Source organism: Sarcophilus harrisii, chromosome 6 (assembly GCF_902635505.1).
Source record: "Sarcophilus harrisii chromosome 6, mSarHar1.11, whole genome shotgun sequence".
NCBI classification, from domain to species: domain Eukaryota; kingdom Metazoa; phylum Chordata; class Mammalia; order Dasyuromorphia; family Dasyuridae; genus Sarcophilus; species Sarcophilus harrisii.
In genome coordinates, this window is record NC_045431.1 from 52,140,173 (window position 1) to 52,162,473 (window position 22,301).

General features: G+C 45.7%; 1 protein-coding gene across 5 annotated transcripts in view; it reads left to right on the top strand.

Annotated features, from left to right (window-relative positions):
• The window catches only part of JADE1 (jade family PHD finger 1), a 79,754-nt gene that overhangs the window by 7,354 nt on the left and 50,099 nt on the right, over positions 1-22,301 (top strand). For 4 of the 5 annotated variants that reach the window (XM_031944088.1, XM_031944084.1, XM_031944087.1 and 1 more), the window contains exon 2: positions 17,462-17,539. In XM_031944088.1, coding sequence (XP_031799948.1) covers positions 17,462-17,539 — 78 coding nt within the window. Of the gene's footprint in view, positions 1-14,390; positions 14,537-17,461; positions 17,540-22,301 lie in introns of all 5 variants that reach the window. The other variant, XM_031944085.1, reaches the window with a different exon arrangement.

The window sequence follows — 22,301 nt, forward strand, 5'->3', positions numbered from 1 at the left end:
CTCAATTTCCTCATCTATAAAGTGAGGGAGCTTAGATTAGATCAGGGGTTCCAAAACTTTTGTGTCGTGGATCCCCTTGGCATTCTAGAGAAGCCTGTAGACCCGATAGAAGAATGTTTATTGTCACCTATCATGATTGAAGGAAATGCTAAGTTTCACTTAGAGATTAGTGAAAATAAAGTTGTATTTTTTTCCCCTTCCAAGTTCATGGAGACATTGAAATATCTCTATAGGCCACAGGTTAAGAATCCTTGGAGAAATTGTTAAAGTTTCTAACAACTCAAAGTTTGTAATCTTGTTGAAGTATTTTCCCCATATTTATTATTATCCCATACTATATTACTATTAGGTATCTTACCCATTTCTTTCCTATTTATCCAATTCTTTTTTATGACTGTGCCAAATGGAGTGAACTGCTTCTTCCATGGGAAGAAATGGATTCTTCCTCACTCAAGGTCTTTAGACAGAATCTAAATGATAACTTGTGGAAAATGTATTAAATGTTCCTTCCAATACTGATAATTTTATAATTCTTAGTTTGATGGTTTCTAGAGGCCTTTTACAGCCTGAAAGGAATTAGGAGCAATACCTAGAGATTATAAAGAGGCAAATTAGGTTAGATGTTAGGAACTTTTCTAACAGCTATCCAAAAGAGGAATGGGCAACTTTGGGACAAAGTAGCTTCATTTTCATTGGAAAGTCTTCAAGCATGGCCTGTTGATCACTCGTGTCGGTAATATAAGTAGCTGACGTATATATTTGCCAATCCCAGTTTGTGCATATGTTGCTGAAGGAGTTCCTGTATGCTAGGAGACCCCTGAGCTAACTGTGACTTAAGATTCAGTAGTTTCCAGGAGTCGACCTCTAAAGCCAAGAAGGGGAGTCTGGAGACCAGGAATGGCTAGACATTGGATTAGAGGCAAAGGGAGAGTCCATATAAGGGAGAGAAAATCAGCACTTTGAAAGCTTTAAGTGGAATGACCTGCCTTAAGAGGGAGTAAGTTCCTTCTCATTGGAGGCTTTGAACAAAGGCTTTGTGACCCACTTAGGGGGATGCTGGAGAGGGAGGCACTTGGGAGTTAGACCGAATGGCCTGTGAGGTCCCTCTGGCTCTGAAAATTCTGTCATCCCATGTCCTGGCTTCTGGAAGAGCACACCCCCCCCCCCCACCAAAACCAGTGTTTGGTGCTCCTTGAAGTTGAGTCAGGATGCGGGGAGATGAGGGGATTTGTGCCTCAGCTGGAATTCTATTCCTTTCTCTTATTATCTCTGTAGGTGCTCAGGGGTCTTTAATATTACAGTGGCCCCTGTTGACAAGCATTATAGTTAATGGCCCATCAGAGTTTGCATTAAAAGCCCTAGAGCTGATAGAGCTGCCTTGTGATTGGTGAAGGGATTGACATTAGGAAAACCTGACTGTGTGCCTCTTGCTCTTGAGGCAGCTTCCTTCTTGAGAGGCAACAAGAGCACTGACAGGGTCTTTGATCTGGACACCGGGGCTCTGGGCTCTGCTCTGATAGCGCCAGCTCTAGTGTACTTGTTACTGTGCTGGGGTGGGGAAGACGGATAAAAATGTAACAGTTTCTCCTGTGTTTTTAGGAGTTTACATCCTTTGGGGAGAGACATTCTCTGTACATGAGCATGTAGGGAATAAATGCAAAATATAAATGTAATGTTGTTAGGGAGAGAAGTTGAAGGGATCAGGAAAGGCTGCCCTTAGATTATAGGTGTCATATGTGCAAGCCTGCAACAAAATCCCCCTGGAGCCAGATTAAAATGTAATTTGGAAACATTTAACAAAATAAAAAAAATACAGTAGAACAGAGGTCACGCTCATATGTGATTTTCAAGGTCGCCATGTGGCGAAAGCAATCGATATGTATAGTTTAGTGGCCTCTATTTGTATTTGAGTTTGATGCTAAAGCATCTTGAAGGAAGACTAGCTGAGGGACCATGGACAAGGCTACTCTGTGTGACTGTGATGGCTCCCACAGGGATGTGAATCTGGGCGAAATGCAGGAACTGTTACTTCTGAGTGGTAAGATCACGCACTTAGATCTGGGAAGTGACCTTAGGGAAGGAAGGAAAATGGACAAGACACATTTTATGCAAGAAGGAATCTGAACCCAAGAGAGGCAAAAATGACCAGTCCAAGCTCATACAGGGATTTGGATAGAAGATCTCTTGAGTCCAGATTCAGTTGCACCATGCTGCTGTGTTTGGCAGGAAGAAATCATTATGACATCAAGTTAACTCTGGTTTTAAAGCCCTCAAGTTAGAATCACTTTCAAACCTTCCTGGGTAGCCTGTCCATTGTGGGTCATATTAATTGTAAGAGATTCAACAGTTTCAGCTTTTTAAAGAACCTATTTCCACAGGAGGGAACCTCGCTAAAATTCCAGCAGACTATCATTCTTTACTTGACCTGTCAGGAATTCCATTTCTGTTTGCCCATTTGAAATACTGTTCTCCTTTTTCAAGCTTGCCTCCCTAGTTAAGGCCTATAGTGTTCAAAGGAAAGACATGAAAAATCTAAAAGTCTTTTTTTACAGTTAGTAGATCAGTTGATAACAATGGCTGTTCCTCGTAGCTTTTAGAGTATTTAGAAAATACAGTCTTGAAGAAAACACTTCAGATTTAACTGAGCAAGCCATTGCCCGTTTGCCTGCTGGTGCTGACATGAGCTAAGTAAGAGGTAGCTATGGACCTTCTGTCTCTAGGGTATTTTTGGAGGAGTTTTTTTTTTTTTTTTTTTTTTTTTTTTACAGTGTTGGTGACCCGGGAGGCAGCTATTGTATAGTGAAAAGAGTGCTGGACTTGGAGGGAGAATCAAATCCAGCTTTGTGGCTTCCTGCTGTTGTGTTGTGGAGCAGGCTCTGGGCCCTTCTGTAAGGGGTGCTGACTCGGTGGTCTTTGGGTTAGGGACCAGCCAAAATCCTGTGATCACAACGATGCACTGTTGCAAAAGAGGACTTAAGACCGGCTGTGGCTGGGACCCTTCCCTTGGCTTCTTTACCAGCCAGAGGCACTCTGTGATTTCTGAGAGTTGAGTGGAATCGTCCTCTCTAACTCAACCTGTCACCCACTAATGCTTTGGAGCCGCAACTCCCCCGCCCCCTTCCTCCAAAAAGAAATAAACCAGACCATATAATCAAGCTGGGCTTGAAAATAGGGTTTAAATCCGGGGGGTAGGTAACCGGTGAGATGATAAATTTCTTGCAGGCAACAGGATTTTGAGTTTGAAAGAAGCCACCCCCTTCCTTTTCCTCATGTAGAAACTGAGGCCTCAAGAGTCTTATAGTCCCTTATTAAGCCTCATTAATTCTCTGTGCTTGGCATTTCAAGTGACCTCCAGATTATCCTCAAAACTGTTGGGTCTGGCCAAATCCCAAAGAAGGGGCTCAGAAGCCACAGTTCTAGTTTTAACTCGCAGTGCTGTCTTTAAAAGGGTTATGGAATCCATTCTAGGTCGAAGCATCTTTCTTTGAAATACCACCAGTATTTGCCTTTTAAACATGGTTCATATGAAATCTGAATAGAAGGAGTGCTGTTCAGTCGAGAATTCCTAAAAAAGTTGCTAATTTTTGCAGCAAGATTATATTTATCTGAGTTTGTGGCTCCACAATCCCTGCCAGAGAATTAGGAAAGTGCAATATTACCCTTCACTTAGAGTTCTGTTAACTAATGGGAGGTCAGGACTGAGGCTGTTTTCATGCTGAGCTTTGTGGAATACTAAATCTCAGCTATCCAGAATACTCTAGGAATGAGTTGGTTTGAATAGGAGACAGTGGAAAGAAAGGACACTGGATTTGAGAGATAGGAGATATATTTTAAATCTTGCTTTTGGCACTGATTAGCTGGATCACCTCATTTGAGGTTCAGTTTCCACATCTATAAAACAGGGATGAGGTGATCAGTATCTTGGGGATCCCTTCAAGCTCCCCAAACCCACTCAGTTCACAAGGGAGTTGCCCCTTTAGGGTGCTACATTTTAAAAATGTATTTTCATTGGGCTAATTCTTTTTGTGTCTTCTTACAGCGTATATTTGAGGGTAGTTTAACTTTCCTTGTTGATTTAAGGTTGCACTGGCTGTCAGTTCTTCCTGATGTCTGTTTACTTTCCTCCGTTCCCCCATCTTCTAATTTGTTCTGTCTTTGATTAGAGACCAGATTATCCAATCTTTTAGAATTTTATTGTGAATTAAGAATAAATAGGCTCCTAGTGAAGATTTTAACTGCTTACCTGGGAGAAAAACATATGGACTTTGTTACATCTCTTATGGTCCCTCTCTTTTTTTTGTTCATTTAAGATGATTCAGATAGCTACGTTCCAGATAAGTGTGTTATTCTACTTTGGAGGGTTCCTCTAAGATGGGGATCTACTATTCAGGTTCAGGAATTTTATAATAATAGGAAGAGATAAGTTCTATGTTGCACTTTAGGGTTTGCAAAATCCTCATTAGTCCTATTAACACTCACAATAGCCCTACAATGTAGGTTATTTAAAATTTCCATTTTGTAGATGAGGAAATTGAAACTGAAATAGGTTAAATTATTGACCCAGGGTAACACAGGTAATGTGTGCCCAAGGAGGGATTTGAAGTCATGTCCTCCTGCGTCTATGTACTTTTAGCTTTTAGCTGCGTTTGTGTTATCAGTTCATTTAGAGTTGATAAAAGTCAAGTTATTTTCCCATTAGCCAAACTAATTGGAGACTGATTGGAAAATCAGAATATTGATTTATTAATTTATGGCGAGCAATAAAATTGCAAGTTACACTGAATATTTGTAACTGTTGATCAGTGCATTTTCCATCATACAGGGAACTATACTTGAGAAACAGAAATAAGGTCAGAATGCTGCTTGGTAAATATGAAAACATGTTAAGGGGAATTAGATGAGCTTAGAGGAAATTTACATTAATACATGCTGTAGAAGCTTGTTTGGGGTAGGAAGGAAGGAGACTGACATCAATCATCTTATGGTGTAGAAACTAGATTTAGATTTAGTAGATCTGGCCTCCGGTTTTGGCTCTTCTATTTTCTAGAAGTGTGACCTCAGGATCTGAGTTTTTCCATCTGTAAAATGATTATGTTGAAATGGATGTCCTCTCAAGGCATTTCTAGGTATATAGACCTGGGATGTTACAATCCTCCATTATAAGGATGCAATATCTTCAAAGTGGGTTGGACATTGATTTATAATCACAGAATCCCCATAGATCCCGAGAAGTCTGGGCCATAGTTCAGCATGAATCCTCTCTGTGACGCTAAAGATTGCTGTATGTCCTAGCTACTTCTGGAGTTTTTTGTTCTTTCAAACCTAAATTTCTTTCCTTGGAGTCGGGGAAGGGAGAGAAGAGGGCACCAAACCAAACTAAACACTCCTAGCTAGTCTCTTCAAAGCAGCCGGCCTGCAAGCGCTGGAATCCAGACGGCCCCGGCTCCCTCCCCCTTCCCCAGCCCAGCTTTCCCTTCTCTGGCGCTGGCCCCTGCCCTGTACCCTGGACAGCAACCCTTCCAGGTTTCAGCTTGGAGGCTTGGTACTATTTCACTTGTCCCCGATACGCTCTACTCCTACGTTACAGTTTCCAAGTTCACACGGTACTTTTCATTGATTGCATTTAGCTATTTCCCAAGGAATTTGGGGATAAAAAGCACCTTGATCTGTTTAGTTGCACTCTCTAAATCACCTTGGAGGGTGATTAGTTTCTGGGAAGGCTTCCTTTGGATTATCTCGTTAGCTTTAATCTCAGAGGGTGACTCCTCATGACCCAGGATCTGGGGTTCATTGGCTGTGGCCATCTATTCACTCCAGAGGTGGTGCAGTGTACTGAAGGTGGAAAGTGTACTGAATTTGGTGATTTAGCTCTGTCCTATTGCTCTGGTCTGAAGTTTCCTGCTCTGTAAAATGAAAGAATTGGCTTCAGATCATTTTTTACCTGATAGTTGCTTAAACAGATGTTTTCTTCATAATAGCCGAATATAGTTGATTTAGAATCATTCAACAGGCATTTATTAAGTGCTTATTAGTTGCTAGGAACTGTGGTAAATACTAGTTACACAAAGACAAAAGCCAGAGTCTCTGCCCAGCCAGAGCTTAGGGTCTAAGGGGGGAATCAGTTTGTATATTGCCAGATTCACAGCTATAGAGTAGCCACATTGTAAGTTTACTGGAAATGGCATTAGGAAAACCAAAAGAAAGTGCCTTGATCAGAGTCTTAAAAGAACTCAGGAATTCCAAGGAGTTGAGGTGAGGAGGGAGAATATTCAGGCCTGGGAGACATCTCCTAGTCAGGGAGATAGATGACAGAATGTGACAAATGGGACCATGCAGTGCAGGAATGAGTGGGTAAGATACTCGGTGAAGACCTTTGAAAACAAACAAAAGTATTTGTTTTTGATCTTAGAGATAAAGGAGAGCCGCTGGAGTTTGAAGATTTTTTATCTATTCAGATCTCAGTTTTGTCATTTTTTAAATGAAGGATTAAGATGATGTCTGAGCTCTCTTCCACCTCCTAATCGGTCTCCCATCTCCCTTCCTACCTGTTATCAGTTTGGGTTCCATGCAGACAGCGGCTCCCTTTGAGGCAGAATGCTTGTCTGTGTAATACTGGAGCTGGACTCGGCCCCTGAGTGGTTTTGGGGGGTCGGTTCTCTCTGGGCCTCAGTTTCCTGCCCTGCACAATCGCAGTTGGTGGGGTTGATGGGCCCTTTTGAGCTCTGGATCCCTGTGCCTAGTGATGCTTTAGGCCAGGATTCACCTCTAAGTATCCATGTCTCCTAGAGGACATGAGATTTGGAGTGGTCGCCATTTAGGACTGAACAAGTGTTTGCTGGCTGGCTGGTCATTGTCCTGAGGCAGCAGGGCCCCAGTCTCTGCTTCCTTCACCCCGTCGGGCCCGAGACGCTTGCACTTACCAATCGAGTCTCAACAAGTTGTGTGACCGTGGGCACATGATAGGATCTCAGAACCAGAAAAGGACTCAGAGCTCCTAGGTCCAACTTGCTGAATAATGGGAGGAAACTGAGTTCCAAGACTTGGACACAGGGAGCCAGCAGGGAAACTGGGTTTTGAATTCAGGGCCCCTCACTTCACATAGAGCCTATTTCTGGGGGAACTAGATTCAATTGGACATAACCCTTGCATTTCTGCTTCATTTGAAGTTAGATTAAAAAAGGGGTGGGGGGGGGGGGAATTTAGATAAAGCTCTAGTTTCAAAATACATTTCATTAGATTGGAGAACTGATGTCAAGGTGAATTTTTACCAGAGGTGAATAAACTTAAAACCAAGATCTTCATCTCTGTCCCATCTGTAAAAATTCCCTTTCTTCCAGCATTCTTGTGCTTTGCAGACCTTCAAGTGCTCATAATAATAATAATAATGGACATTATTATTACTTACATTTTTATAGACAAAATGTGAAAGTTGGAAAGGGCCTCGGAGGCCATCTCCTACAGCAGTGGTTCTCAAAGTGTGGTGCAGTGAATCCTGGAGGGTCTCTGAAATCCTTTCAGAGGGTCTACAAATTCAAAATTAGTTTTTTTTTTTCTATTTATGATAAATATCTATTATGTAACCCATATAAACAAAATATCTTTGGACATATTCTCAATAGTTGTTAATATCGGAAAGATACTGAGAAAAGGAGTTTGAGAACCACTGTCCTATAGGATCTCACTAGCACATACTGGTCATCCAGCCTCCACTTGAAAACTTCCGAGAAGGGGAAACCCCCCTCTCCCCACACAAAGCATTTCTCTTCTGGGGAGCTCAGTAAAAAGAAGCTTTTCCTATTGTCAAGCCTGACTTTGCCCCTTTACAACTTCTACCCATTGCTCCTAGTTCTCCCCTCCAGGGCCTCAGAAAACAAATCTAATTAATCTCTCCAGCACATGGCAGCCAGCCCTTCAGATACTTGGAGACATCTATCACATTCCCCTGTAATCATTTCTTCTCCAGCTAAATATGCCTCCTTCCTTCAGCGGATCCTCGTACGTCTACATGTTATTACGACCACTAATTAGGTTATGTAAACGACAGCTGGACAATAATAAATGCTTATTAAGCGTCTACTGTGTATCGGACATAGTCACTGTTTTTGTTATGATTATAATTATGAAGTTTGAATGCAACAGGCATTTATTATATATCTACTGTGTGCCAGGTGTAGTTATCGTACATGAAATATTATATAAATATCACCTATTTTATTTATTGCACTCATTTTGCAAAATACTTTCTTGGGTTTTTGGGGGGGCCAGAGGGAGTTCCCCCACCTTTCAGCAGTTATTCTTCTTATATATCCTTTCGTCTGGGTCTTATTATCTACATTTGTAAAATGAGATTTGGATGGTAAGATTCTTTTTAGTTTTAAGATTTCACATTAAAAAAAAGTGAGTTGGTTTGGCTTATCGTTCTCTCCCCTTTTTTCTGGGTCAAAAACTGGACGGGGATGGTGAAAAACTTTAAAGTATTAACATCAGTGTAATTATGTAGTGCTTGTTCCTTTTGCCCATGGCCATACCACTGACCTTGGTTTTTATGGTTTAGCCAACTAAAAGTGAATTCATTTGTTCTCAGAGCTGTTCAATAGGGAAAACATATAGACATATAAGTATAGAAGAAATTAATTATTGAATATAGGATGAATGTAATGAATATAAGAAATATATCAATATATGTGCAAGACTAGTAGCTGAAGGAATCAGAAAATGTTTTAGGCCCTTGATCTGTCTTAGTTTGGAGGAAATGAGGAATTTCAGCAATTGTTTTCCTGTAAAGCCAGGGCAAAAAAAGCTTAGAGGTTTGAAGAGAGCCAGCTATGTGGCTGACCTACAATAAGGAAGAACTCAACTCCATCTTCCTGAGTTTAAATCTGCAAGTCACTTGGCTCCGTTTGCCTCAGTTTCGTTATCTGTAAAATGAGCTGGAGAGGGAAAAAAAAGCAAACACTAGTTTGTTACAGTAGTGTCTTTGCCAAGAGAAGTCCAAGTGGGGACACGATGAGTCTTTACACAAGTGAAATATGACTAAATGACAACAGCAACAAATCTTAGGAAGTCCAGTTGGGCTGGATTGGGTAGAGTGAAGTAAAGACTCTAGGTTGACGACAGTCAAGGTGTGTAGGGCTTTAATGCTTTAAAAGGCTTCAAGCCTTGGGTTATTTGTACGAAAGCAGCCTGAATGATTGCGAGCTGACCAAGGAAACCCACGCTGACCGAAGCCCTTCGTGGACTTCAGAACAGGAAGGAAATTTAAAGACTGTCTATCCCACCAGGTGCCTTGAGCTGGGCTGCATGCAAGCAGGTTGGGAGATAGGACCTTTCTGTATCCCAAGGTGGTAGAAATTAAGGTGTCTTGCTCGTAATTGAAATTTGACAACTAGATCAGGTTTTTGGATTGAAACAAATGAGCTTTGAAAAGAAGACATTTAAACCACATGAGTTCATTTCCTCAGGGCATATTTTGATAAGATCCCCGGCAGGGGGAGAGATCATGAAGATATTGAGTGCCCTGAATGGATGAGTGGGGTGAGTCTGTATGAGTTAGCTGGAGAGAGAATAGTGCTTTAGAAAGAAAGCTAGAAGGAAGTGACTTTGCTACTAATTTTCTTTGTGACCTAGAGGCTGTACTTTCTGTGACTTTTTTGGACCTCAGTTTACTTATCTGTAAAATGAGGAATTAGGACAAAGTGACCTTGAAGAACTTTTCTAGTTCTAGATCCAAATTATGGTTATATTCAAATAAAACCAATAAATATGTAGTGAGTTTTTTAAAAAGTTAAAAAATAATTTTTAAACTGAAGTAACAGCCATTCAAAAGGTAATAGATCAAAAATCCTGATGATTAAAAAAAAAAGCAAATCTATTCTTCACTGAATTGTTTTTGACCTCTTGGTTTCTGAATTTGAGATGAGTTTTTAATTAACTTCCTTGTCTAAATCCCTGAATCAAGTTTTTCTTTGTGTGGGAGTGGCTCTATTTATGCACATGTTTGTAGGCTGATACTGATCTTTCAGCATTCCTTGTTAGCTCTTCTTTTGCTCAGTCTGTGGCTGAAATAATCACTTTTCCTTTTCATCTGGGAAGGTTCACTTTTGACCTTTTTCAGAAGTGAATAGTTTAGGAAAATCAGTGGGAAAGTTCCTTCAGCCATTTTTCTGATGGACAGTAAGAACAAAATACTTGTTTTGTTTTTGTTTTTATGTCTATTTTCTTGCTTTTGTAAACTGTTGACAAGATTGAAGTACTGAATATTGGAAGGGATTTTGGAGATAATTTCATTTAGTTTTTCCTCATCATGAAAGAACGTGGTTAAAGGTAGGTACTTGGTATCAGTAAGGCAGTTAAGTGGCCAGAGTGCCGGACCTGTAGTCAAACTCTTCCTGAGTTTAAATCTGACCTCAGACACTTAGCTGAGTGGCCCTGGCTAGGCCACTTTAACTTGTTTGTTAACCTCAATTTACTCATCTGTAAAATGAGTTGGAAAGAAATGGCTTACCCCTCCAGGATCTTGGCCAAGAAAACCCAGGTGAGGTCACAGAGTCCGACATGACTGAGAAGTGATTACACAAACCTGGCATTGGGAAGTCCTGTGTTCCTCTTCTGCCTGAGACCCAGGGTCAGGTCTTGGGACAAATGTTTTGGCTTCCATATCTGTAAAAATGAGCTGGAGAAGGAACAAGGAAACACTTGGCTTTGCCTCACCCAATTGTTGTAAGACTCCAGTGAAGTCATACATAGGCTGAGAGCTAGAAGGAATCGCAGGGGTCATCTACAACCTAAAGAGATTAACTGAAGTCTTTGGGACTCAGTTTCACCTTCTGTAGAATGAAGTGGGGTCAGTGACACTAAATAACTGCTTTTGACTGAAGCTGAATCCTGCCAGTGCAATTTCTTTTGTTGAGAGACAAGCCCCTCAGTGCAGTGGGTAATGCTGGGTGTGGAGTTGGGAAGGCCTGAATTCAGATCTCACACTTACCAGCTCTGTGACTCCCTTTGCTCCAGTTTTTTCAACTTTAAAATGGGGCTGCTAAGAGCAGGGTTGTTGTGAAGATCACACAAGTGCAGATTAAAGCATAGATGGATGCCGTTACCGTGTTAGGCTTTCCAATCAACGGACACTTAGCACCCTGTGGCCCTGAAGCCCTATCCTGGCATCAGTTTTTATTCTTTTCCTAATGTGGAAACTAAACGTTTCAGGCACAAGACTCAGGGAGAGCCCCTTTGGTCGGGGGCAGCCTCATGGGACAGATGGTTTGGGGAGAATTGGATTTGACGCAGTCCCTGAGTGGGACTTCCCCCAGGGGGCTGTCACTTCTCCCTGGAACGGTTTTCTCTTGCTTACAGTGAGGAGTTAGAACTAGATGACTTTGAGGATGACATCTGGCTCCAATCCCTGACCTCATAAATTAAGAAAGTCTTTTAGAACAGCCCTTGAAACAAGCCTTTGAAAGCGCTGCTCGATGGAAGGGGCGTGGGCACTCAGAGCATGGCTGCAGCCCCCAGAGCCTTCCTGGTTCTTTTCCTGGCCCTGCAACGAAGCAGAATGGGTCCTGTGTGCAGCAGGGAGGTTATTCACCATGGGCCAAAAGTGCTGGGAAAGGCCGGCTGTCTGGTCCAGCACCTGAGGGACATGTCCAACGTCCCATCCTGAGTCCTGTGGCCCTCCCTGGGCATTCTGTACCTGGGCTGCTGTTTGTGGGTGAGATTGGACGGAGCGCTGCTGGAGCTTCTGCCGATAACGGTCAGCAAGACTGGTAGAGAGGAGAAAGTATTGAAGAGGACCGTTATTTTTGGTTTGGATCCAGAGGCAGAGGGGTGGACGCCAGTGTGCGTTTTCTCAGTGCAGGATGGCCATGGGCAGAGGAGAGCGTGCTCATTGGAGGCCCTCAGTGGAGTGTGATGGAGGCGCCTAGAATTCCTTCCTTTTCCAAAGCCCGTTGGGTCTGTGCAAATGGGATTTCATTTGTAGAAAATCAGTCTCTGAGCACCAAGTACCATGGTAAATAGCCTATTGTGATAGCACATCTAGAAGGGACCGTATACATCATCTAACTCATTCCCCTTATTTTATGGAGGGGGAAATTCTGGAAGAGGGAGTGACTCCAGCACTGGGGCCTCTCTTGAGTGTTTTGCCCGGTCCCTGAGCTGGAGAAGTAGGGTCGGGGAGCCGAGATGGGAGACTGAGGTACAGGGTCCAGGTAAGGTCCAACAGAAGCTAGAGGTTGTCCCTGAAGGGAGAGAATTTTAAATTAAGTGGCTTAGGGAGCTTTGAGATAGTCTAGTCCAAGTCCCACATTTTACAGATGAGTAAAGTGAATTTAAGAGAGGTAAATTGATTTGCCCAGATACAGGAGGAGTAAGTGTGATAGATGGAGAACTGGGCCTCAGGAAGACTCATTTAAATCTGGCCTCAGACACTTTCACTACCTCTGTAACACTGGGCAAATCACTTACCTGTCTCAGAGACCATTCCCCCTGGATAACAGCCTAGTAACAGTTTTTCCAACAGCCTCAGTTTCTTCATTTGTAAAATGGGGATCACTAACAGCACTTCCTCCACAGGGCTGTGGTAAGGCTCAGATGAGATGATTTTGGGGAAGCACTTCCATGCGACCTAATGCAGAGTAGACACTACATAAATGCCTATTCCCTTTCTTTCCCTGCCAGATGGAGCTGGATTTGAATGCAGTACATTCTGGTCCCACATCCACCCTTCTGAGTCCTCAGTGATGGGTTCAAGGGACTGGGAGTCAGGAAATCCTGGGCCTGGACTAGGCTTGGCTGTGACCCCTGGACTAGGTGAAGGATGCTAAGGGCTCTTTCAGCTCTTTTCTTCCTGTATTTTGTGGAAGGACAGAAATGGGGAGAGGTTTGAAGTTGGGATGCCGGCTTGAGGAGCTTGGACCCTCTCCTGTTGGCCCTGGGATTCCCTTCACTTTGTTTTTATTTCATTTGTTCAGCAAGTGAATGTCTCCTTTGTGCTAGGTACTGAGGACGCAGTAAAGCAACTCATCCAATTCTACTGCTCAAGGGGAATAGGGAGTTATTAAAGGCTTTTGCATGGAGGAGTAACTTAGATGAAGTATTTTAGCGCTCTCTATTTGGCAAAGGAATTAGAAGAAAGAGATTGAATTTAGGGAGGTAAGTTAGTTGGGCTGTTACCAGACAGTCAGACAGCGGGAATAGAAAATAAGTGATTTCAGGCAGCCTTCCAACAAATTCAGTGAACACTTATTAAGTGCCTGCTGTATGCAAGGCAGAGGAAGTGTGGGGGAGAGAGGTGGATGACAAATAGACAAAAAAGGTTCCTGCCCATAATCAGATTATCATTCTACTGAAGGAATCATTTCTCAGTTCTTCTTAATTCTAGTGCTTTCCCTCTTTAAATGATTTCCTCTTTATCCTGACTTATATGTGTGTGTGTGTGTGTGTGTATATATATATATATATATATATATATATATATATATATATATATATACATATGTACCAGTAGATGTACCTGTAGATCTAGATATATACATGTATGTGTATGTGCACATATGTGTACATACATGTGCATATGTTTGAAGTGCTTTAATAAACTTTAAAGCTCTAGATAAGAATTAGGTACTTATTATTAGCCCCATTTTATGGATGAGGAGCTCAAAGAGTGTATTTGTGACTTCCAGATGGGGACTTAGTGTTGGAGGCAGGATTCAAAGCCTTCTTTTCCTAAGTTTGTTCTGTACATTTCATAATTGAAGTCAGAATTACCAAGCGAGCTTGTATAACCGGGACAGATGAACATTATATCAGAGAGCCCTAACTTTTCAGGTCGTCTTATTCCAGCAAGGTACACTGGGTGACCCCTCTCCCCCCAGGACCCAGCTCCTAAGGACCTCTGCCTTTTGTGGGACCCTTATTGACGATGATCCCTTAAGCTCTCATGTGGTAGAGGATGGTTACTTAGCTCTTGAACTGAAGTAATTAGGGGGGAGAATTGGACTACAATTTCTCACTAACTCCTAATGGCCAGATGTTTACAGCCTGAAACCCTAGGACTATCCATCTGGGAGGCAGTAACATCTGATCTGATTCCTTGATATAGTAAAGAAACTTGGAGGGAGATAAACCAGCCTTTTGTCGAGGCTTAAGTACATCAGAGCTGCAGAGGGGGAAATTCAGTACTGTACAACCCCCATTACAGCCCTGGGGTCCCTGGAGAAATCTTCTCAACCTTCATTACTCGTGAGCTTTCAGTGTGGCTAAAAATGGAATTCATTAGAAGGGGGAAAACTATTTTCATCTCCTTTCACTTGCATAATTTTGCTTAAGAGAGTATTCGAATGCTTTCTGGAGTGTCCTGCTGTGTTGGCCACCATTTGCATTTTCTTTTCCAGTCTATGCATTCTCTTCAGCCTGGAGCTTTGTTGGAAAGCTAGAAGGGCAGTTTGCTTTATGAGGAATTGGAAGAGGTGAAGTTGTCTGGACCCGTGAAGATGCAGTAATTGTGTTTCCCTGTTGCTAGACCTGTATGCGGCACATAGTAGGTGCTTAATATATGCTTATGGGATTGGGTTATGGGATGATAGCAGATTGACCATGACAAATTTAGGAGAGGATACTCTGATTCCATGGGGTGAGGCAAACAGCAAACAAGCTGGTTTCTGGGCTAATCTTTTCCCATAGAAGGTTGTGTCACGCTGTCACTAGTGGAAAGAAGGCTGGGTTTTGGGGTCAGAGGACCTGGGTTCCACTCCCTTTGTGATTGTCTCCGTGGGCCTCAGATTCCTTATTTGTAAAGTAAAGGAGTCGGAATAATTGGCCTGAGGGTCCTTTCTAAATCTGTTGTGTCCTAGGATTGTCACCTTTCTTTCTGCATTGTCCTACATATATTTATCCTCCTTCTGCTTTTTGAAAAAAGCGCATTGTCTTAGACATTCTGCAGCACCAGAGACAGATATTGAAACCTCTGTGAGGATGGATGGTGGGTGGTATTTCCCCTTTTTCAAAAAATAGGCCGTTCTCCTCCTTCCACTGTAGTCACAGTCTGTTCCCTTTTCTGAGTAGAGAGGTGAGTTGTTCTGCCCTTTCCTTCTCACCTTTTCTCAGCCAATTAGTCCATAAGCAGTTATTAACAATTCCTATTTATATGCCAGGCACTTAGTGATTAGGCCAGAAGCAGACTGTCCCCTCAAAAGAGCAGGATTTGGTGGAAAGAATGCCAGATTTGGTATCAGAATCTGCTCCAACTCTGTGACCTTTGAGGGTTATTACCCCTTGTGCCTCAGTTTCCTCATGTGTTCAATGAGCGAGTTGGTTCAGAACAAGGGTCCCTGACCCGTTCTTGTCCCATGGATCTCTGGGGGCAGTCGTAGTGAAGCCCCTGTGGATCCCTCTCAGAACAGTGTTTTTAAATGCATGAAATAAAAATGCAGGATTTAAAAGGAAACCAATTGTAACATAGGATCATCAGCATATATAATTTGTAAAATGTTCATGGGTTCCAAGTGAAGAAGAGGGTATAGATGCTTCCTGAGGTCCCTTTCGGTTCTAAGTCCTGCGATGTCTGTGCTTGTTTGTAACATCCCAAGATGAACCTGTGGTAGGAGACCCCCAGGGATGTCTCGGCGAGCATAAAACCCCGGTGGCCTGTGTGGGAGTGGGCCGGAGAGGAGCCTTTAGGTGGGCACAGAGTTTTGGGGCAAGGGGTGGGGGCTGTGAGGGGGACACACCTGCAGGACTTTGCAGTGTCTGGGTAAGTACAGCCGGTTGGGGGGAGAAGGGGCCCCTCTTTGGGGGATGGATGGTGCCCCTTTGTCCTCTTGGTCTGGAGCTCTGCTGCCCTCCTGGGCCCTGTTCCTGGTCCTAGCACCTTAAGGGGCTGTTTTTCTACAAGAGCTCCATGTGGCCAAGAAGTCAGATATGTGTGAATGCCCATTTTATAGGGGATGTGAGCTTGCGGTTTAAGGGGCTGCCTTTTCCCCAGGACGGCCCTCTCTGTGTGTTTTGCTGGGAAGAATGAAGTCCATTGGCCTTAACCATTTGGCAAAATGTACTTCTAATAAGTGATAAATAAAATTAGGAGGGAGCAGCAGGAAAGGGAAATGGGAGATACACCAAGCTGGAAGGCCTTTCCTAGCTCTGAACCCAGGCCCTCTCTGCCTTTCTGCTGCCTCATTTGTCTGTGTCTGTGTAACGTTATCAGTTTCTGAAGCAAAGGAGCCGGTTTTGTTGACACTGTTGCTGGGACATTAGTAGGGCTTGGGAGCACGGCACTTTGTGCGTAGTAGGTACTTAAGGGAGCCTGATTGGATGGAAAGCACTTGGGTTTAATAAATGGTAGCTGTTGACGGTTGACATTGGGTACCTCTTTCCTCAGCATCTGCTGATGTACAAGAGCATTCTTGCCAGCTCCTGAGGACCAGCTGCTACATTTTCACCATTAGCATTTAGCCCTCAGAAATCAGCAAACGCTACAAATCACAACTTGGTCTTTTGTTCTGTTGATTGCCTAGAGTTATGGGGAAGCTGTTAATAAAACGGATTCAGCTCTGACGGTGGGACATGGAGAGGGGTTGTGGGGAAAACCACCTGGGAAGCATTTTTGGTTCGTCCCTGTGTGGACGGTGAGGGGCCGGCCCTGACTGCGGCCTTCCCTACGGTGAAAGGCTGGCGTAGGGCAGTGGGACGCCCCCCAGGTTTGAAGAGCTGGCTGGGCTCACTGAGGCTCTCCCCCCAGGGCTCTATGTGGAAAATGAGCCGCAGATGGCTCTCCCCGCTCTAGCCCTGTGGTGTAGGGCCTCCTGGCCTTGAATCCCAGGCTTCTTGAGGGAGGAAACGCTCTTAAAAAGGGCCTTCGCTGATAAGGAAGGCTGGGCCCACCATCCTTCTTCTGCCTGCCAGGGGGAAAAAGGGGCCCCCACACTGACTCTTACCTCGGGATGCTGCTGCTGTCTCCCCGATGCGCCTCCCCCCGGACCGACAAGGATGCTCTGCTCTGGGCAGCTGAGGGGTGGGGATGCCAAGAGCAGAGATTTGCATCCCTGTTGCCCAGGCCCTGCCTTTCCTGACATCCCAGTGGTGGGGGCCCTCGGGCCGCTGGAGCAGGCCGCTTTCCAAGCACAAAATTTGCCTAAAGAGCTTCATTATCTCTCCTCCTGTACCCAGACCTCCTCTGAGCAGTGCCAGCACGCACAGGCCTTCCTGATTCAGGTGTGGGCAGAGTCTGAATGGGCCTGCAGGTAAGACGCTGGCCTTGCTCTTCTGGTCTCTGAAAGGCTTTCCACACAGGCCCGAGAGGGTCTGGGGCCGGGCAGGGGCCCTTCTGAGTGTCCGGGGCCAGGCAGGGGCCCTCACGGGCCCCCCTCCCAGGCCTTCCTCCCGGCAGCTGTGCGTGTGCGTGTGTCTGCCTGCAGTCCACCGGGCTTTGTTGTTACCCAGGGTGAAGGGCTGTCTCCTTGCCTTGCAGGCCGCCTGCTGTTTCCCGGGGAGATCATGAAACGAGGCCGGCTCCCTAGCAGCAGCGAAGACTCTGATGACAACGGCAGTAAGTGGGGTTTGGTGGTGCTTGGGTCCATGTGAAAGCGTGCTTCTGCTGGGGGCCTCTGAGGACCTGGGAGGGTGGTTCCAGGGCGGGGGTCCTCCCAGGGCCCTCTGAGAGACTGACAGACGGCCCCAGGGGGCCTTCTGAGGGCCTGGTGGGTGGCTCCAAGGGGTCTTCCCAGGGCTCTTTGAGGGTCTGGCAGGCAGCTTCAGGGGGAGGGGTGTCCTCCTGGGGCCCTCTGAGGGCTTGGTGGGCATCCCTGGGGGGCTCTCTGAGGGCCTGGTGGGTAGCATGGGGGGGGTCCTCCGAGGGCGTGGCAGATGGCTCCAGGGGGTCCTCTGGAGAGGGGCTCTTTAAGGACGTGGCATAGGGCCCTCTGATGGCCTGGTGAGTGGCTCCAAGGGGTCCTACTAGGCCCTCTGAGGGCCTGGTGGGCAGTTCGGGGGAGGGGTCCTCCCGGGATCCTCTGAAGGCTTGGTGGGCGGCCCCGGGAGCTCTCTGAGGGCCTGGCAGGTGGCTTGGAGGAGTCCTCCTGGGGCCCTCTGAGGGCCTGTTGGGCAGCTCCGGGGACCGAGGCACAGTGTCCCATAGAGAGTGTGGCCCGGGCAGGAGACAAGGCCTGTGCACATGGGAAAGGCTGGTTGGGAGAGCAGGGAGGTTGGGCTGTGCATTTTCAGTCAGAGACAGCTTGTGCTTTGCTCGGTGCCTTGTTGGATGGGAGCGAGGAGGCCCTCTGCCCTCATCTGTTCTCTGATTCTGAACAAGTCGGCGACCCTCAGTTTCCCCCTCTTACCATAATGATACTGCGGGCCCCGGAGCGTTGTGGCCCAGTTTTGAGCCCTCTTGTTCCCCGAGAACCTTGGGTGGGTGCTCATTGGTCCCTCCCAGTAACTGCCTCCTTTGTAACCCGTCCTGTGGGTGCTGGGAAGGGCTCCCACCCTGCCGGCCGTCCTCGGCGGGACCCTTTCTCCTGCTGCGGCCCGGTCATGTCCCGGCTCTTTGGAAGGCAGCCAGGGGCCAGGGGCCAGCGAGGTCTGGGCGGGGGTGCGCTAGTCTCCGGAGCCGTGTCCTGAGCTCTCTCACAGGCAAACCCCAGATTCACTCTCAGAGGCTACTTATACTTTACAGACAGCTCTAAAGACTCCATCAGGTCATTTGTAGAGTGTTAAGTCAATGTGTTTTTCATCCTTTTAGTGGGATTTCAGGCTCTTGGTGGATAAGAAGCAGCAGCTTAAATGGGGGGTGGCAGAAGGTTGGATTGCCTTGAGAAGTAAAACTGGCTGGTCCATCTTCAAGGGAGGAGATAAGAAAAGTATAAAAAGCAGACACAGAAACTTAAAGAAAATGAAAACAAAACAAAACAGCAGTCCACGGACATTGGAGGTAGGGGGGAACCTCTCTGGGTACCTCTGGCGGCCTCTGCGCCAGTAACGGCCAACATTCACACGGCACGTTGGAGCTTACAGAATGTGTATTATTTGGGAGGAGCCTCCCAGGAAGTGACGCAGGTAATGTAGGTGTCCCTGGAATTTGAAGGCGAACCACGTTCGCTTGCATCTTCTGAAATTTTCACTGGCTCCTAAGTCCTCAAGCTCAAACCCATCTGGCAGACATGGCCAGCCACTGCCTCTCTCCACCCTCCTCTCGGATTGCTCCCTAGCAGCCCCTCTGACTGTGTCTCCTCTGGGAACTTAGGGAAATTCTGGGGGTTTTCTGTCTCCTCTCCGCTGATGCTCGGACCTGCCCGTCCTCTAGGCCTGAGCTTCAGGAAGCCTCTCCTCCCCGGAAGTCTCCCAGAACCGTGTCTTTAACTTTGTCCGCCGTTTGGCTTGAGCGCGGCTGCAAGGGCCGGGCACTGAAGTGCAGCCGTTTTCCCTGTCCTTTATGTCCTGCTCTGGAGTCAGTGAGGGACGCACCATCATGGCCTGGAGTGGGGAGACTCCCAGAAAGGACCCGCTAGAAAGTCTGCCACAGACTGTGGGCCTTTGGACGTGATGGCTGCCAAAGAGAAGCCTCTGCGGCCCCGCCGGATGGGAAGGCTTTGAATCCAGGCCTAGAGATCGTAAGCTGAGAATTAGAAGGTCAGGTGTGACCCTCTGAGGCTCGCAGAGGGCACTAACTTTCCCCCTGTGCACAGATAGTAATAACCAGCACCTCAGTCACATCTTAAGGTTTCAAAGCTTTCCATGATGTTATCTCACAGAATCTTGTCCAAGGGAGGACTGCCTCTCAGCCCAAGCCCTGAGCTGTCTGGGGCCTGGGTGTGTGCTCTGAGCTGAACAGCTCTTGGCGGGAGAGCAGCGGTGGAGTCCGTGGGCCGGCCTGAATGTGCCCGGGAAAGCAGAAGGCGGCCAGAGGGGATCAGCACCTAGTGGGCAGCTTCGGCCTCAGCAGCCCTGGAGTAGAAGCGGGGCCCGGAGTGTGCTGGGGGCAGGGAGCCACGCTGGCCACTGCTGTTTGCTAGAATTGCGCCCAGCTCTCTCTCGTGCTGATGTCACTCAGAGCCCCTCCAGGGCAGCCAATAAGAGTCTCCTCTATACGTACCCAACAACTAGAGCTTCCGCCTTTCTTGGAGATCTCCCATGAAGGGGAGCCTATCACCTCCTGACATTGCCCCTTTCATTCTGAGTTTATTACTATTATTGTTGTTAATTACTGCTATTGATGATTAGGGGTTTTCCCCTATGCTTAGCTCCTGGTTTATTGTCCAGGTTCCAGCAGGGCCCATTTAATCCTTCACGTATTGGAAGACAACTCTTCTGTGGCACCTCCATTCATCTGTAGCTTAATATTAAGTTCCCACTTTTTCCAACTGGTTCTTGATGCCGTGTTCCTGAAAATTTCCCAGCCATCTTTCTTTGTAAACTCTGGCTTCTCTGACTTGGCGGAGCCTTCCTGAGATGTGATGGCCAGAACTGAGCGGGATACTGTTCTGAGTACAGTCTGGCATGGGCTCTCCCATGGAGGCAGCATTCAAATGGAGCTGGCCATCTAAACCTTAGGGAATGTTGCAATGTTCATCTTAGTTTAGCCCCTTAAATTCTTTGAATTCATACTATCAGAGCAAAGTTTTTCATTCCCAAACAGCTTCCTACATGGTACTCAGCACATACCAAACTGATGGGTCTCTGGAGGGTTTACTTATATTGCACAGTACAGGTGGGACAGAGAGTATCAGACAGAGGGATCCTTTTTCACATCTTTAAGGGGCAATTTTTAAAAATGCGTATTTAAGTCAGACTTGTTACCCTGATGTATTTAGCTATTGCCCAACCAGTGGGCATCTAGCTACATTATTCCTTACATGTGCCTGGATATTATCTAAATTTTTATAATCAGCAAAATAAGTATCTTCAGCTCTTTGGCACCTCTTAGAAAACAAGTCCAACATATTTTCTTAGGAAACTACAGAAAAATAAAAGTGAGGGGACAGCCTGTGCTCTCCATTGATATCCTGGAAATTTAGGGGAAGGCCCTCAGTGTGCCAAACAGATTCCCTGTGGAGGGCTTACAGGAGCAGTGAGTCCAGGGGAGGAAGCCCACCCAGATGGATGTTCAGCTCAGCGATGGGCCACAGAATCAGAAAAGTGACTTGTAAACCGCTGCACTCCGGCTTCCGGCCTCACTCCAAATGTTTGCTTCTGTGTGGGGCGCGCAAACACATGTATATGGCAGCACATGGAAAATCCGCCCTGGGAGCATCGCTCTGAGTAGACTCCAAGTGCCGCAGCCATTCTGGGACATAGAGTCCATTGAGTTAAGTCCTCCAGAGTGGTTAGTTCTAGCTCACTTAGCTCTCCCTTCAGCTGCTCCTCAAGTCACCCAGAGGATTTGCATGTTTCATTCTGAAACTGCCGCTTAGCAGTCGGTACCCTCGTTCTGTTCCTTCAGTTAGGGAAACAAGCCCTTTGTGGTTTATTTTCTTAGAAAACAACATTTGGCTGTTCTCAAATTTCCTAGGGGAGAGCTTGGTAGGGATGTTGCTTTAAAGGGAGGGATGAATTTTTTTTTTTTTTTTCAGCTATTGCATATAGTTTGTTTATAACTTTATTATTTTTTAAACATTGAGATGATATTCACTATGATTTTCACATATAGCTATATCTCTTATGAATCCTACATTGGAAAAGAAAAAAATGAGCAACACTCGTAGCATAATGATGGAAGACATGATCCAAACCAACATTGCACACCTGTGGTCCTTCTCGAAGGAGGAGTTGGGTCTGTGCCTTCTGGTTCCTGTTCTGGGACGCAAAACAGGAGAAACAATGCAGAGAGACGCCCTTGGGTTGGGGAATGGCTAAATTCATTGTGGTAGCAAGTCTGATTTAAATGTACATTTTAAAATATGCCCCTAAAAGATATGAAAAAGAATCCCTCTGTGTTAGGCTGGTATCAGGTCGGAGCAATAGGGTTGTGCTGCCTTTGGAGGGGTGGCCATTTCTACACCTAAAGCTCCTTGTTTGTTTGCTGGAGAATTTGAGCTTTCTCAGAAGCTCTACTTAATTAAATTTAAATTAATTAAAATGGTTTACTTTGGTGAACTGCTGGCTGTGAAAGGGAGAGGAGAAGCCTCTCCAGCCAGTCGGTTTGTGACTCCAGGTGGTTGGAAGGGAGAAAGGGGAAGGGGGAACCATAGGGCTAGCTGGGGAATTTGGGGATTACCCATGCTGCCTCTTGTGTGGGGACCTTTGGGTCTAGGAAGATTTTAGGGCAGCTAGCATTCTTTTTTTTCCCCCTGCCTAGGATCTTACTTAAAGCTAAC